Source organism: Thermobia domestica, chromosome 1 (genome assembly GCF_964235325.1).
Source record: "Thermobia domestica chromosome 1, izTheDome1.hap1.1, whole genome shotgun sequence".
NCBI classification, from domain to species: domain Eukaryota; kingdom Metazoa; phylum Arthropoda; class Insecta; order Zygentoma; family Lepismatidae; genus Thermobia; species Thermobia domestica.
Genome location: NC_137454.1, coordinates 321290891 through 321309898, shown reverse-complemented (window position 1 = coordinate 321309898; position 19008 = coordinate 321290891). Strand labels below are relative to the sequence as shown.

At 34.0% G+C, this 19008-nt stretch overlaps 1 protein-coding gene across 1 annotated transcript in view; it reads left to right on the top strand.

Moving 5' to 3' along the window:
- Nucleotides 1–19008, top strand: part of Tomosyn (syntaxin-binding protein tomosyn) — a gene marked incomplete in the record, with an annotated part of 588696 nt that overhangs the window by 434167 nt on the left and 135521 nt on the right. Inside the window, 3 exon segments of the mRNA XM_081728737.1 lie at nt 513–804; nt 5730–5976; nt 10640–10780. Of these exon segments, the coding sequence (XP_081584863.1) occupies nt 513–804; nt 5730–5976; nt 10640–10780 (680 nt within the window).

The window sequence follows — 19008 nt, the reverse complement described above, 5'->3', positions numbered from 1 at the left end:
TCTAAGCAGTTCATTGCCGCTGCCTTTCTGGACACTTCAACTGGACTGGTTCCCAAATATTTCGTTGGCTAGCACACGTGCTTGTATGTGTAATCTCTGTTTCGGTCCTAGGCACTTCAGATCCTGTTTTAAAATAGAGATTCAATTTCATATATCCGGTAAACGGAGGCTACGTTCTTGTCAATTAAGTTCTTTTGTTACTGAGCGCTTCAATAATTTTAATGTTTTTGGTTTATCTCCAGTATTTTCTCGGGTTTATTACTTTATCGTTACACCAGTTTATCCATTCTCTTTCACTTAAATTCGTTATAGCTTACATACTATATGGGGCATAACTTGTTCCTTTTCTTCTTTTTTTTAACGTGGTGTTTACAAAATGCATAATAAATAAATAAATTGAAATTATATTTACAAGAGCTTGCTATGATTCGCAGATTGGATGTAATATGTGATGTGTTTCGTTTTGAATCAGCGTTGAATCTGTTTCTAATAGAAATTCATTTTAATTACAGACTTCCAGGACCCATATGCCATAGTCGTTCTCTTGCACAATGACCTGGTTGTGATAGATCTTCTAACCCCAGGCTACCCTTGTTTTGAAAACCCTTACCCCATGGACCTTCACGAATCACCTGTTACTTGTTGCACATATTTTGCTGACTGCCCGTCGGATCTCATCCCAGCCTTTTACTCCGTGGGATCAAGGACACAAAAGAGGACAGGGTTTAGTGAAAGAGAGTGGCCTATTAGTGGAGGAGAGTGGAACCCTACCTCATGTAGCTATAATGAAATAATTTTAACTGGGTAAGTATCATTTCAGAGCTAATATCCATTTTGCTTCCTTTTTTGATATAGAGTACATTAACAAGATTATTTCATTTAATTGTAATTTTTGCACCATTCAACATAATTTGTTAGGACTATCTATACCTATATATTCTACAAGTATTGCATTGTCAAATGAAATACATTATACTTATGATTTAGTAATATGTCTGACACAATTCCAATTGGGAATGGAAAAAGAGTCTGTTTCTAACACGAGATTCAACAACCGATATCAAAAATATTTTGTGTCGCAGCGCCATCTAGTAGTATTTCTAGTATTACTCGCAATATGCACCATCTAGTTGATATTGAATATTTTCTCCGAAATATCAGACTCATTTACCTCGTGTTCCCTTTTTTATCCTTATATGAACATATGTTAATAATTAAACAATAACTTGTATCTAAACATAGTCTATATAAATTTTAAAAGTGCATTTATTTCATTAACCGCCAGGCGAGTAGCAATGAAATTTATTGTGACTTGCAACAACTTGAAGTACTTCATTATGCAGTGGTGCAAATTTCTTCAGTTTTCGAGATTTGCGGTATATGTTCAGCGCTATCTTCTTGAACATGAGTTTTTGTTTTGGAATATGTTATACAGCTCACTTAGTTCTATCAATTGCACGAATTAATTCGACTCACTTTCGTGGCGAACTCACCTATTTCCGTTGTGAGGTACAGAAATAACAGATTCATAGATGAGAGCATTTTCGTATTGCAGCAAGTCATGGCTTAAAAATAAATAAATAAATAAATAAATAAATAGCGTAAACTGAAAACTGAAATTCGTAGTAGAAGAAAAAAAATCAGTTTTTGGTCATCCGGATATTGTCGTTTATGGGAAGAATTTAAGAAGTTTGTGCCTAAAGTCTACCGGATTTATTAGAACTTACAGATTAACAGCTTTAGAAGATGATCTGAAAGCGGAAATAGAATATATACACGATGTAGGTGAGGCTTATGAGTATGGCAAGGACACTTCACATTAATCAAGAAACGCAGATTAATAGCTAGCACAAAGCTAACAACATCCGTGACGCTCTAGAATGGATCATGGATTGGTCTTTCGCAATTTCCAAAACCTTTCGAAGGTTAAAATATATCTTTCAGAAGTACAACTGAATACTGTTTTAGAACCACCAATAATCGTTGAAAAGGCATTGATAGATTACAGTAATAATTTTGTAGGTAAGATTTCATCAAGAATATGTCGAATTACATGCTAGTATGATCAGACATATATTGAGATGTTGAAAAATAATTTGAAAACCAGGGTTAAAGAGCGCATACAAGGTTCTAGAAATATTAAAATTTTCATGTTTTATCTTTTTAAACATTTAGAAAATATTGTACATAATATTAAGGATAGTGAAATCTGGCATAAAACCTTTTTACAGGTTGTAAGAGAAACTTTTGTATCAAATTACGTACGCGCAAGGTACCCCCTCTTTGAACACAGAAAGAAACAACGTTATTAGGACATTGGATGGTATTCTCCACATAGACACGGGTACAAGTATTAATATAGGCTTAAATAAATTAATAAAAACTTTCAAATTGTATCATAAACTACCATTTTTTTCTACACACAAAATTATAAACACTGTTCATTTAACGAAATTTTTAGTCTTTGCCCAATGGAGGATAGCGAGCCCTTGTCCGAAGGAGCACGAGCTGCATTGAGGGTAGGATTCTCGAGCCTGAGAGAGCGCAAGCCCCATACAAAATGGACATTTGTGTTATACATTTCTCGTGATTTTACATATAAAGTGTTCACCAAAAATATGTGCCATTTGTTCTAAAGTCCAGATTTGTTGTAATTTTGAAGAAATCAAATACAGCGTCGAAGACGTCTATCCTTCGTCTGTAAGCAGTGCAGGTTTTGTTCATTAGGTGGCATCAGCTGAGTCACAGTACCTGAACAAGTGAAACGTGTTTTTGATACTGCCCGGGGACATGAAATTTTCGGTTGAAGAGCAGCGAGTAATTCTGAAATTCCTCATCGCAGCTGAACGTTATGCAGCCGATATTCATCGCCAATTGGAGGGTGTGTGTGTTGTGATAGTGCTTTTGCGGAATACACTGCTAGAAAGTGGGTCCGTGTGTTTAAAGCAGGTCGAACGAGTGTGAAAGATGAGCAGAGGTTTGGACGTCTAAAGCCAGTATCAACTGACGCTGACATTGTCCATGTTGAGAAATTTAACATGAAAGATAGGGTGTCACCATGCAGGAGATTTGTGATACACTAGGATTAACAATGGGAACAGTAGAACGAATAATTATAAACGAACTGGACCTAAGGAAAGTTTCTTTTCGCTGTGTTCCACGAAATCTTGATAACGATCAAAAAGAGCAAAAGTGTTGCAAATTTGACACACTTCAGAAGAGAGAGACGCAGTTTCTTGGAAAGTGTTGTGACAATAGATGAATCACAGATTCTATTATTCAATCCAGAAACAAAAAAACAGTCGGTGCTGTGGAAACATACAAATTAAAAAAAAAAATGTGGGGTACGCTATTGTCTGGGATTCCCTGGGAGTGATATTGTCCCACTTTGTTCCGAAAGATCATACAATTACGGGCGAGTATTTTCGTTAACTTTTGGGTACAGAATTTTTGGCAAAATTGACTGAGAAACGACCACAAATGGCAATTTCATCCTTCACATGGACAATGCATTGCCACATCATTCAACTCACCAGATTTAGTCTCGAGAGACTTCTGGTTATTCCCAGACCTCAAGGATTCGCTTCATGGATGCCATTTTACCATTAGATCATCACTGGAAGTGTTATTTTCCAGTATCTGCAACATATCCCTAGAGATAACTATGCCACATGCTACACAAAATGGATGAAGCGATAACAACTGTGTATCAATAAAGAGGGAAAGGTAGTTGGGAAATAGACACGGGTTAGTTCATTATATTTCCTTCTTGGAAATTAGAACAAAATGGCACGTACTTTTGGTGTGCGCCTTATACATCTGTATGTTTTATTATAATTTCGTCGGTATGTTCCCAGATTTTTTATCATCTGAAATTATTTGTATATTGTGTATGAACTCATTTCCAACAATTAGGAGCCGATGTATTTAAAGAATTTAACGGGACATTTTCCCATACTTTTATCACTCTTTGAATTGTTTGTACATTTCACCCAAATTTAAAATTTATTAGGATATATTGTATTCCATATTTTTATTTCACTCCTTACTATGTCGTCTAATTTAACATTTAGAATATTTTTACATTCAGATTATATAAGTGAAAGAGTGAGTATATATACGTAAGGAAGGATATAGAGTACCTCTATCTAGTTTTTTTTATAGCTAGCATACACTCACGCTTAATTTACACGCTATATTCTCTTTCGAGTGATGATAGAGTTGAAGTCTTCTAGTCGTAAGAAAGGAATATAATCTTGTTCTAGATGTCAACAAATTTACATTTCGTGAACCATATATATACTTTATATATACACTATATCGAAACCAAATTTAAACTTTGTAATTTCTCCAGATGTCAACGCACTAGCTGCACTGAAGTGCCGCTTTCGTAAGGTCAGCGAAGTCTTAGTAGTGCCGGGTTTGGTCAGAGGAAAAGTGGATGATCTTTCGTACTCATCAGATGGTGTTAACATTGAAGGGTCCACCCAACATCGTGAGGACAATTTTGGAGATACTTTAAATAAAGAAGTAACGAACTCCGATTTAGAAAGCTAGCATTAACCGCGAGGGAAGTTGATATGCTGGCCATTCATAATCCAAAAGCATGAGTGTCATAACCCGGCTGGTAGGCTCTAGGAGTTTAGTTTTAATTCTCCAGGTCCTGGGTTTATATTTTCTTTCTACATCCAGAAGCAAGGGTGATTTACTGGACGGTAAAAATCTAAAATCGAAGTTTTCTCGTGAGCGGTTCTTACGATAGTGAATATTTCAGAAGTGAATATTTCATTAGTAATCTATATAGAACAATCGATATTCTTGGAAAATTTCAGAAAGAGTATAGTTTGCCGATAGAATTAAGTTTTGGTCGTACGAACATATTGGCTGTAATGGTTTTATTTTAAAAAAGGCGTTTCTACAGCCAAGGGCAGGCAAATACAATTCATTACTGTAAGGATGAGACAATCATCTGTATATTTGTTATAATAATAATAAATAAGTGTCTGGGTCATTGTAGCTCGAGCTTGGCGTTCCAAAGGTTAACATGGCTTATTTGTAAGAATGTAATACCACAAAATATACGAATTTCAATTTTTTATATTTTTTTTATTCACAACAACAAAAGAGGTATTTTCTGTAAAATGTTACATGACCGACATACATATTCAACATTCCAATTAGATGCTGGTGTAGGTAATCTATCGGAGTAGACATTTCTTACTTTAAATTTTTCAGTAAATTTTGTTAAATTTTCATTTAAAAAAATATTTTGAAAAGATCTATGGCTCGTTGTTTTATTTTTGTTCGAAATGCTCTTTATCATAAGAAACATTAAAACTGCAAATTTCCAATATGTTGTTTTTAAATAATTATAATACCAGGTTTATTTAGGCATTATCTCGTCACCTCATATTTTATAAAGATTGTTCAGATAATATTTTTAACAACTTTTTCGAAACAAATAACATCTCTGTACATGGTTTAAGTAAGTGTAATAATGTACGAAATAATTTATAGATAATTAATAATTATAAATAGGTAATTACATGAGAATATTAAACCAGGCTGTATCAAAAATGCTCCTAGTACTGTCTAGATTATGAATCACAATTATGAAGTGATTAGGATCGATTAATTGGAAAAAGTTTCTTTTCATACAAATATTTTAAGTGTTTAAGCTCAGTGAAATTATTACTTAAAATGTAACTTACATGTCCTTTTCTTTGCAGACATGCTGATGGTAGCATAAAATTTTGGGATGCATCAGCAGGTACTCTGCAGGTGCTGTATAAACTAAAGACAGCCAAAGTGTTTGAAAAACCGAAGTCTAGAAGTGTAGATGGTTCAGATGATGACCCTTTCGCAATTCAACTTATTTCTTTGTGTCCGGAAAGTAGAAAGCTATGTATAGCAGGTGCTAGCAGTCATGTGGTGCTATTTAAATTTCGGAAACAGGAATCACTTTCAGAAACACATGTAAGTTACTTTTTCTAGTTATGATCAAGAAAATATGGTTCGATGCTTGTCGTAAATTTAATTTTGATACAAGAAGTATGATAATTGTACAACTTTTATTATTATTATTATTATTATTATTATTATTATTATTATTATTATTATTATTATTATTATTATTATTATTATTATTATTATTATTATTATTCTAGGTTGTATTTTAAAAATCGACCTTGGGTAGTGATATAGCGTTTTCAGCGATGTTCTCAAATCAGCTTTGAAGCTCCGATTCCATATTGAAACTACGTTGTGAATAAACATCCTCAATGTTAAAATGACCCTTCATGAACTATTTCCGATGGGGAATTGTAAACGTGACAGTAGTACAGGTCAGGCAAGGAGTAAGGAAGCACTGTATCTGATTTCCAACCATGAACTGTTACAGTGATAACGCTGTATAAACTTTCGTATTATTTATCTTGACACAGGTCCTAGTGGTAAACTTTAGGACCTTGATAAAGATACAGCAGTAGTTGACGGTTTAGATGTTGTCTTCATTATCGAATTCCGTATACTTTCTGTCCATCAAATCAAGTCCTCGTCTGTACGATGTCATTATCTTTCATTTGCTAAATAATTCAGTGTAATATCTTTAAGTCATTTCCGGCCAGTTTGCAAAGGATTGGATTTTTCATTTTTTAAATGAAGTAAATAAATCGTTCATAATCCTGTTCTCTCTTGCTAATGTTCGAGTCATCACATTCTACTTTTCAGCCTAACACTCTTAAATTCCCTCACTATGTTGTTCACACTAAGGAGTGATAGAAGTAGGATATGAGCTTCGAGCTTTTAGGGCTTTCCTTGTGACCATTGGATGCTTACTTGTTTTGGGGTTTGGCTTCCTCTTTCAGTACCATACTGTATGAAACCTCGACTTAGTTTAACGTGGATCCGAACTTCATGAGCTACCACCGGGAATCGAACCCGTGTCTTCAGCGCTGAAGGGAAACACTGTGGCTCTGTGGTAGAGCGCTTATATCTGGTGCATGGGGTCCCTGGTTCGATCTCCGATCAAGTAAGTTTGTGGTGGACAAGGTCGTGCCCATGGGTTTTCTCGAGGTACATTCCCATTCCACCTTTCTCTCCCACATTCCCGTTCCACCAGTTCTTTCATTATCATTCACTAGTCTTGATCATCCGTTTCCCTTAGCCTCAAGGGCATAATCGTGGGACGTTTAGCCGAAAGATTTCATTTCTCCAGCACTGAAGGTTAGTAACACTAACTATTGAACCACGTACAATTTTACTTTTTTAATGTGCAAAGGAGGTGATTTAGATCCCATATTAATTTATAGGTTCACGGCTTGTGTAGCCTCAATCTAACCAACCTTCGGCGCGTAAGATCTGATGGAAGCTTATGAGGTTCAGCTTCCACGTTTAACAGTAGATCTACGTGCCATATAATCTCGATCCTGAAAAGGCAATCAAATTCTCAAGCAAGCAAGCAACCAACCAACCGGCCAATATGCTTTCAAAGGCAATTTCCTAAAAAAAATACTGTAAGTATAAGGTCTATGAATTGTTGTGTGTTTATAAATTTTGAAATATTAAAAGGTTTATTAGAAGACATACAGAAAAATAATGTGCAAAAGTAATGCACAATCCACTGTAGCTCAGTAATTGTAAGCACTAGAGAACTGAAATTTTGTGGATTGAAGTATTGGTCCTTTACTACCTAACTTATACCCAATTTGTATTTCTGTTGTTGCAGATAAGCCCTATAGGTAATCAACGTTACACTCTACTACGCCAATTTGCAATGATTGAATTTCTTTCAAATCCAGGAATAACTCAGCAGCGTCAAATCACAATGAGCTGTTACCAGTCTGTGGAGATAACACAATGAATCGAAGTAATATTTGTCCATGGTATCAGAGATTTCAGCAGGGCAATTGCAGCATCCAGGACCAATCGTGTTACTTGCAAGGTAGATCGTTAACCGTCACAGCCAATGAAAACGCAGCAATCAGTAAGGAACCGATCCAAAAAGACAGATGCATCATCACGAGGCAGATCATAGAACACACAAGTATGGCAAGAGGATTTATGTTAACTCTGATCCAACGATTGGAATAAAGAAAAATCTGACGTAAGTCAGAAAGAATGTCTGTGATGATCTTCTGCAAAGTTTCTCTGGGGATTGATCAGAAAACTTTCCTATAGCCATCATGTTTAATAGAACTGGTTGTTTCATTTTGATCCTGAGAGCAAAAGGCTGTCTATGGAATTCAGGCATCTATGATCTTCGCCTCGAAAGAACCCGCAACTTGCCGGATCACATAACAAATTGATGTAGAAATTATTTTCGAATCACAGCCACTTTTTTGAACTTGGAATAACCATTACTGAAAAACGATATTATTCGTCCTTGCACAAGCTGCAGCGTGTCTAACGAATAAAGAGAATAACGCAAGGGACATCAAGTTGCATCATGATAACACAAGACCACACGCTGCACACATGGCAGTTCAGAAGATTGGCCATCTATGTTTCTACAACCCCCAAATAGTTGCGACCTAGCGTCATTGGATTTATATCCGTTTGAATGACTGAAAACTCATCTGTGTGGGAATCAATTTCGACATGACAACAAGCTCATTACATGCTAAAGTAATAAAAGTAGTTTAACAAACTGTGTCAAGGGTTTTATAAACGTAAATTTGTGTTGTGGAATCAAATGGATCATCATGAGTAATGGACGAATGCTTCTACCTACCAACTTTCATTTCTATAGCACTTACTATTACTGACCTACAGTGAATTGTGCGTTCCTTTTTTGACAGAACTTTGTACTTAAATGTAATTAACTACATTTACATGTTATACATGTTTACATATTAAGTACATTAATACACTTACATGAAATTAACAATGATACTTCTGTTGTCCTCTCATGATGTGTTTTTTTTTAACACCATACGAGCTTTACTTAAACTTCACAGTCAGTATATCATTATTATTATCTACACTATTTGAGCATCCTGCCGGGTCTGCATGCGTATGAGACCTTCCCAGTAACTTTTTCATTCACCACTCTCCATCTTGCCATCTGCTCCTTCAACTTTCGCAGTGTCAATATTAAATAAAGTGAGGGCTTTCTTAAAATTGCAACATTAATATATCTAATAAGCTATCATCTATTCTCTGGTAGTTTACGTCGTAAATGTCTGAGATCAATATTACTTCTTAACCTTATTTCACAGTGCATAATCTTTGGTAGTACATTCAAGCCTTCGAGTTATCTTCTTATAAATGAATCAAGTAACTTCTTCACTTGCTCATCAACGAAAGCGCAAGGTTTCAGAAATTGCATTCTCTTTTCCAAATCGAATGGCTAGTTCAAGAAAGCATAACTGATGTATATTGCATATTCATTTTCATGTTAATAGTTTCCTTTATTTCCGTACGATTTTTTTTTTTTTTTTTTGTGTGTGTGTGTGTGTGTGTGTGTGTGTGTGTGTGTGTGTGTTTTGTTTAGTTTCTTTCTTGGAAATATAAACAAAACAAAAAAGTGCTATTATCTCTTTCCATATACTGTTAGAAATTACGCCAAACACAACCATCGTAAGTTTCATATTGTTTCGTAAATTTATTTCGAATCCACCGGACTCGTTCATTAATAGGTTTCCTTTCATACTTTCACATTATATAATAATAAACAACGAGACCATATATATATTTTTTCTTCACATTTAGTTTTAGGAGACATATTTGCTATTGCAAATTAAGATAAAACATTATATTGCATGCATTATACGTTACATACAATACATTCACTGATAACAAGACGTATTGTTAGACGTTTATATTTCCAAACATGCAAATAATAATAATAATAATAATAATAATAATAAAATAAAAAACAACTTCATTGCAAGAGAATAGTGGGTGATGTCTCTTTGTCATATTCATAACTTTCATTTTAACTCTTACCAATTTTCTCTGTTCCATTCATTCGTAGATTGCATTTCCAACTGGATTCATATACGAAGTTGGAAATGAAATAAAAACATTGAGTGTTTTAAAAGTGCAGTGATAAGGCTTCTATAGACGATTAGTGATAAATGTGAATAAAATTGGATAAAGGGGAATATTCATTGAAAACTCAAGCGTAAAGGTATGACAAGAGCTCGAAGTCGCTAATTTGTACTTCAGAAGAGAGCGCTAATGCACCTCTGTCTTATTGGGAAATATTAAGAAATCTGAAAGTGAAAAATTTATCTTCCGCGCCGTGGTAAAGGTGTCTTTGATTAATGAAAATAAGTTATAACGAAATTACTGTGGATTAATGAAGTGCAAAGAAAGTATTAAACACAAAAAAGATTTATCTATAGAGTGTTTGTTCATTACAAAAAGACAGGATGGTGTAACTAAGATTCGAAGAGCCAAATCTTTGCTTTTGTGACCTCGTAGTTCATTAATTTTTTTTTTTAAATCAGAAATTATATAATTATATATCTTTGCGTTAAAAAAAAAATATCCAAAAGAATATACTTCTTGGTTTATTCTGTTCTTAAAATATTACTTGTACACTGTATATTGCTTATTGTTTGTACAGTGTATGTTTGTAGTTAAATTTTGTTTCAGAATTATGTGAATGATATATTTGCATTTTTTCTTGCAGACACTAGAAATCCCTATTATCTATGAAACATACGAGGAAGGTGACTGCTCTCCAGATTACGAGTACCCTCCACGACCAAGCCTCGGTGTGGCTTCCGCCCACAGTTCCTACACCGAGTCAGGCGAGGGAGAATGCAAAAAGGTAAATGACTACGATTTACAGTAAATTAAACTTTCGTTATATTTTAAAGTAATAAATGTTTCATTTCTATACAACATAAGATAGAAAATATTTTTCTCATCGTTACTCCGGAATTTTTAGAAACTCTGAGAAGTATACTTTTTTTTTTCTTTATTCAATGATCTTTATGAAAATCTCCATAAAGGTAAATCTTCCATTCAAGATCATCTGATCTGATCAAGATATGACACTTAAATTCTAACCAATTTAAGAAAAGTTAAAGAAAAAAAGTTATATGAACTGTGCCTGATATTGTGCTTACCACGTGAAGATAATTTAAACTTCGTCTCTTCGTGATCAATTAATATTTGAAAGAAATAAGTCTCAACACTTCAAGCTTTATAGTTCGGGAGATACGAGAGAATTTCCGGGAAAAAATATTGCAAAAGTGTTTCTGTTTTGCGAAGTTTTCAGATCTTTCCTCTCTTCTCGATTGGAGAGTAATAAACAGAGAGTAGTTTTTAGTCAACAGTATGGGCCGTAAATTATGTAAGTTTCATAACAGTTAAATAGATAGTACTAGAGAAAAAACACACTAACCATGAGAAGAATATGAATTGAAGAGATCTTTCAATTGTCAAATTAGCCAGTAGGAACTAAGAGATGATCAGCTGTCACTAAACCTGAGAGCTGAGAAAAGAAGGTGGGTACTTGAGTGAATAGGGTACAGTGAAAGTAATAACTTACTTGTAGAACAACCCAGTAAGCGAAAAGTGTACCACCCAAGTCGAGCAGCCAAACTTTCCTTCTATTTTGTATTGTTCTGTGCCTTTAAGTCTTTAAGAGAAACGTAAGAAATAATCTAAATAAATATTTTTCATTAATTTCAGTTCTTCGTAACTTCATTTTTTCGGTACAAACTAAAAACTGTATTTCTGGTGGGAGAGCATCGAAATCATTACAATAGTAGAGATTCCACTTTAAACTCTGGGTCTTATTTCATGTAGCCTGGTTACTGACAAAGGGTGTAAATATAAATCGATAATAATAATAATAATAATAATAATAATAATAATAATAATAATAATAATAATAATAATAATAATAATAAAAGAAAAAGAAAAATCTTTAGTCAACAAATCAAACTAATTTACAACTTATTTGAAAATGCGAATATTCCAATGTTGAAATGAGTGGCAATATTTCAAGAATGGGCAATTTCGTTACTCAGGCCTAGAGGTATAATCAAACTAACATTAATAATTTTTGTTTCCTACTCTTTGATGTAAAAACCACTGCGAACCACTAGCAAAAAACATTAAAGTGCATAGATTTGAAAAAACACGTAATGATCTTCAATCAAAAGGGAAATGCTAAGATAGTTTGTCATTCTGTGTCATGCTAAAATGTGATTACATACTAGGTGTTGTATAATGCATCCGTGCGCCTACAGTTCAAACTATTAACTACAAATACATCAAAAACATTATTATTTAAACACACAGAAAAGAAATATATTATACATTATTATTAACAGAACTATATATTGGAAATAAAACATAAATCGATTAAAATTGTATTGTCGCCATTTGTAAAATAATGAATCACTTCTTAGAGCATATTTTACGACTCTCTATGGAGTAATTCATTCATTAAGCTAATAAAGTATTCATTAGGATTTTAAAAAATCCTAAAGAAATTTAGATAAAATGAAAAATGAAATGAAAGTTCTAGTTTAAGGTTCTTCAGTTATGCCCTTTAGTTTAAAGAAGACGGATGATTAAAGAAGGTGAATGATTATGAAAGAATTGGCGGAATGAGAATCAACCATAAACTCATTCACCTTGGGATCGAACCAGTGACCTGTCGCACCAAAAGTAAACTGAGCCATGAAGTTCCCGAAATTTGGATAAAGATTGGGATTTAATGATAATTAAATTTGTAACCGCTTTCCAGTTCTGCTCATGTCGTTCAACCATTGGATACTTTCGAAGAAGCTTAACGTACCTGGTTAAGATATCGAAGAGCATCTCCAAAAAGGAATTACAGAATTTTTCTCTGGTCGTTCTCGGGTCTCGACAACAAAATAAGGATAAAGGACCGAGAGGTTCGGATGTTTCGTCTCAAAATCCTTGTGGACATCCAGACAACCGCAACACACAGAAACAATATGAGCACATGAGACGAAAATACATTAAATAAAATAATATGCTTATTTATTAGATGCAATATATATATATATATAAAATTATGCAGAAGAAAACAATCACAAGACGAAACACTGGTATGGATGTGGATAATTAACTACTTCGATAAACCCTGAAAAAATACACATCACTTCTCAAAAACACTTAATAGCTCTTGTAAATCTTTTATAAGATATAAGCACGAATAAAATTTTATATTTTGAGGATCACTATAAGCACTTTTCTCACACCACTAACTGATACATATTGGGGTCAACACTATGGGGTAACATTGGGAGTGGTCTCACGAAGTAGATTCCAGACAGCTGCGATGAGAATCCAACAAAAATTCACAATGATAATTCGCTGGAGTAAAAGTCTGCAGTTGTAGTGTGAAAATCCAAAGAGTTCATAGGAACCAATAACTCTTATTCGAACTTAGTCAGAAGACCAGGACTAAATGGGGTTAGTCGCTAATAGAATCCGTGGGCGACTAGATTGTAACTTTGCCCCTTCAAGTAACTATATGACGAACCAAACCAGCATAGTGGTTCCGCCCATATGTGGAGAGAAAACTCCCTGAATTGAGACACTCGGGGTAAGAACTGGATTGACTAACTGGTCAATGTTGGTAATTAATTTTAAAATGTAATCTGATTTAATCAACCTGTATGGATATGTAAATCAAACGTTAAAAGAATTTGTGTTAATTCACATACTGGCCACAATGTAGAAGAAGAGGTGATTAGTTCAAGTTTGAGATAAGAACGGGCTGAGAGATAATTGGTGTCGGTCTGATTTTCATCGCATCTGGGATGCTAGTATTTCCATAAGCAATCGAAGAAAGCACTTAATTCAGTTCTAAATAATTATGTAACGTAGTATATGCATATTAATGAGTAAGGAAGAAACACTGAATGGTCTAAATAAACGAAGCACAGTTCACACGCATGTAGTTCACAAAATGAATATTGCCTTTGTTACTCACTAAAATCCTTTCACTGCGAAACAACGTTTTGCACATATGTGTTGGTGAACGATAAAAGGCTCTTTTGTTCTTACTCGTGAGAAAAAAATCAAGTTGTTAGCAGTTCCTATCAAAGAAAAGAAATGACTTTCGTTGCAAGAATAAAATATAAATCGAAGAATGGTTTCTGTTCTTCCGAAATATACAGAGCGTCCCCAAAATTACTTAGATAACCCGGTGATGGTTATAAATGTATTAACAAAAATCGGGTAATTACTTAATTTTGTTTTGGGTTTAATGTGTGTTCAATTGACATTCAATTTGTATGCATATATTCCTTTACTATAATCTAAGATCATCGGCAAGCATAGTTACTTCATAGCAGAATAGTAGCTATGATCTAGGTAAGTTGCTTCATTGGTTTACAAATGGTGGGGCCGCGGTGGCTCAGTGGTAGAGCGTTCATCTCTGGTGCTTGGGATCCCGGGTTCGATCCCAGCCCCCGCCAAGTGAACTTTGTGGTGGACAAACGCCGTGTGCATGGGTTTTCTCGGGGTTCTCCCGTTTCCTCCCACTTCATTCATTCATTCCTCCCACCATTTCATTACTCATCATCACCGTCTCCTTTAGCCTAACCGGCATAACCGTGGGACGTAAAACTCACAGATTTCATTTCATTTTCATTTTTACAAATGGTGATAATACAATTTTATCTCTCAACTGATTTCTGCTTTCTTCCAATGTAAAATGCCGTCCATAACAATTTAAATATCTGTCGCGCGCCCTCTTTATTTGCATAATCAATGTTTCTTGGTGTATTTGTTATTAATATTTTGAACTGTAAATATATTCGAGCATTATATGAACAGTATATGTAATCACATCCTGACATAACACGAAAATTACTAACTGTAGTAACACTTCTTTTGGATGAACATCACTTCGTGTTTTTTCAGGTTTACGGTTTTAATATTGTCTGCTGGTGATCTGTAATTGTTTTTACTTCAAGATGTAAGAAAATAATCGTTGATGTGAACTTGCATCTAGGCCTAAGTATGGAAATCACTCAATCTGAAATATTGGAATGGATATCAATATTGGAATATCCGAATGTTCTCAACTAAGATCCAAATTAATATGTGTTCCATACTGTTTATATCGAAAATCTAACTGTTTATATCTCAGTAGTAGAGGGTTCACTTCTGGTACGTGGGATCCCAATTTATATCTTTTTAACTTTCTTGTTTCATTAATCGTGATGATAATGACAACAAAGAAAAAGAAAAACCGAAAAATCTCTCGTCATGTACCGAAAACTTTAACCATGCGTTGTAGTAAAGTTCCGCGGAATGTGAAGAAATAATAATAATAAATAATAAAAAAAATCTTTTGAAAGTTAGAATATGTTATGTAAATATAGCACAGTTCTAAATATTTCTTTCAGAATAAGTTTAAAGTGAAGAGTAATGACAAGCATTCTGTTTGAATTTGAAATTATTTCAGTTGAGGAAGAGTTTATTGGGGTGGTAAATGTATGAAGTCTTTTATATCCATATACACTGGTGGAAACGCATTTAAGAACATCCCATATACCTCGTCCAATTCAAACCACAAAATGTGTGTTTGCATGGGATAAGCCGATCGAAGTATCTGCAGGAAGTATGGTGCTGATAGTTTGAAAGTCGGACAACACGAATAATGTAGTTATATGTGCGAATCCGTTGAGTGCGGAATACAATCTGTGTTTAGAATACCAGGAAGACACCAGCAAAGTTTGTTGTGCAATTTAGTGATTTCCAACATGGCCACATAGAACTGCGAGAGGTCGGATGGTTGTTTCACAGAAATTCCGCTTGCATTATTCGTGATATGCAAGGAATTCGCACAGCAGATATACCTCTTCTCTCTGTTCCACCGAGACGCACTAAGAAAGGCTTGCAGAAGGATCTCTCGGACTACCTTAATTGACTGGATGACCTCCAGTACAGTCAGTGTCACTCTGACTTCCGTGTGAGCGTGAAAATACTAAATACTTGAAATTCCCTTGAAGTCCTGAACTCACATAAACAGAATGATCCATTTTTCATAACTCAAATATTGCACAGGGGCTACTTTGGAGACAAATATGTATGTTCGCACACTCCTCTCGCACCATTACTTCTTAACATCTGCTTATTGCCAAGAATGTCTTCGGTGATTTCGGGAGCGTCTGCGATGGCTAGCCAAATGGAGGACTCTTCCATTCTGATGTGAATGCAATAAAGTAAGTATCGTACTTGGCTCTGGTCTTCATGTGGGTGAGTATGATTAGTGCATTGTACATTCGAGGCGTTTTCAGTCCTATCCTCCAACCTTATCTGGGCACTCCGTGGACAACCCGTGTTGTACTTGACACATTCCTTCTATCTTGGCCTGGTATGTCTCTGGAGCAAAGTTTTATCGAGCATGTATGGAACATGGTTGGACGACGCTGACCGCCAGCTGGGCTTCGACAACAACCACTACGCAAATACCCTAAGATCTGTAACGAGCATGAAAACCTTATCCCAGACTGACATTTAGCACCTGTACACTAAGAACGTACCGGTTCATTTGCCTATATTGGCCGTCGGGGTGGTCACATATGCTATAAAATGACAGTTCTGTGTTTTCGAGCATCCTGTGTAACATTGATTTTCTTCATTTACATAGAATACTTTCTATATTTAGAACAATACGGTGTCATGTTCAGGGCTTGTTGAGGTTATGACTGCTTTCTTTCTTCAATATATCTTGGAGACCATCATAAGAATACACGAGCAATGCCAGTATGCATGAATACTAGCAAAAGAAGAAATAAGTTATTAGAAATGATGTTTAAAGAAGATGCAAATTCAAACTCAGATATTAATTCCTTTTTCCAAAACAAAACATTTATCCGCCATGACAACTAGATACTTCCTTGAACAGATTTTCCAACTGTCTATTAAGAAATTATGCAAATTAATACTTTTTAACACTCATAAAACTTTCATAGTGAGTTGTGAAGAATGTTCCATAGGAAAAAAAAAAAAAAAAAACAATTAATTTACCATTACTATAGCCAACTACTAGTACTGTACTATGTATCAAAGATTGTACAGAATTTCAGCACTTAAACTCTTCAAAAATTAATATTCGGGTTATATATGCTTTGCATAAATCTTCGTTTATGGACAGAAGTGTATTCAAAGTTTTCAACATAAGGACAGAAAAGCAAAAGTTGAACACAGAGGAAAGACGGGCTTTAATCACCTTCAGCTGTAAGTCCATGTCCTATATAGCCTTGGTGCTAAAAAAAAAAAAAAAAAAAAAAAAAAACACCAAACTTTAAGAAACAAACAAGTCAAAGAAGAAGAAAATAAAATAATAAATTTGTATTACATTACCCTACAGAAAAGATTGAAAATAAAACAAGTCATTATTAATTTCTGAAGTTTTGTTATCCGTGCTAGGATATTGTGTATCTTCTTATATTAGAAAAAATCAATAAAAGGTTCTGAAAATAACTTCTACTGTAATTGTACAAATTCTATATAACGAACTGTGATTTTTTAAAATAGTTAGTCACGTTATACTTGATTTTAAGTTACCTTGTGCAACATGTTTAGCATGTCTCAGAACCGCCATATTGGAATCACTTTTTTGCCACTACCTTCTTGTGTTTAAACTACGGGTCGGATCTGTGAATTCCTACTGAGTATTGTTAAATGCATTCCCAACAGTGTATATCTAGAAATAACTTACTATTTCACGTCTTTTTACAACAATAATTTTGTAAAGAAGTACTCTTAAATATATTTTTAAAACCTTTGGTTCCCAAACAATAAATTACCAACAAAATTATTGTTGTAAAAATTCTCTGAAGGTATTATTGATGAATATATATAAATTTGTGTGTGTGTGTGTGTGTGTGTGTGTGTGTGTGTGTAACATTAAATATATTATCATTGTTTTCTTTCAGGATGATACATTAATGCCTTTGATGATTTGTGTACCTGTTCTTGCTTGCTTGTAGATAATGTTACATTTTCTTGGTATTTTTTTAAAAATTGAATATTGATAGATGTTTGTTTTTCATCGTGCTAAATATTCGGTAATTCGATACTGTCTTTCGTACTATGTAAATTAATGTTTTCATAATTGAATGGTTGGTAGATTTATATGTATTAGAAGATCTTTGTTAGACTGTTATATACATAGCTACTTGAATGGTTGTTAAAAGAATATAAATTTTTCTACTATCAGCTTATTCAACTTAGTTCATTTTCGAAACAAACTGCTGCATGAATATTTCGTTCTATATTGAACTGGCATGGTAGTTATATTGTAATATACTTTTACTTAACATACCTATAAAGGGTGTTTCTTCCTTGTATACTGAAATGGTTGTGTACATATGGTGTGTATATAATTGCGTATTCCTTTTGATATTAACATGTGAGCATGAAGCATCATATCTTCGTGTCTAAATTACACTCATCATTCGGTTTGAATCGTTTTCATTTATGGATTCCTTTTCGTAGGTCTGTATTTCATTTGTAGTAGAAAGTATTTTCAATGTCCGAATAAATTATTGTCGTAGTAGATTGTGTTAACATGGTATAAATGTTACAGGTAAAATATTATTGTGGCTTGGTATCTGGTGTAATGTCAAGTTGTACTCTCCCTATTGTTTTCAATAAAATGTGAACAGTGTTTAACTATGTAAAACTCTAGAAGGAATGTACAAACTTTTTAAGAAACGAAATTCTTAGTATGATTTTTTTTAAAGTGAAATATGTTGCCTCTATAGGTAAGATTTTACATACAAGTATCTCTTTCAGATTTTCTTCTCTTTCAAATTCTGCATACTAATATATATATATATATATATATATATATATATATATATATATATATATATATATTTCTTGTTTTTATTCTTTCCTTTATTGATTTTCGCATTATACTTGCATAATTTAGGAAGTGGAAGAGGATAAATATTTTCGAAATTTTTGTTTATTACACTCGTTAATTACTTTTAGAAAATTTCTTTAAAAAGCACACCTTGTTCATATTAAGTTCATTTTCTGCAC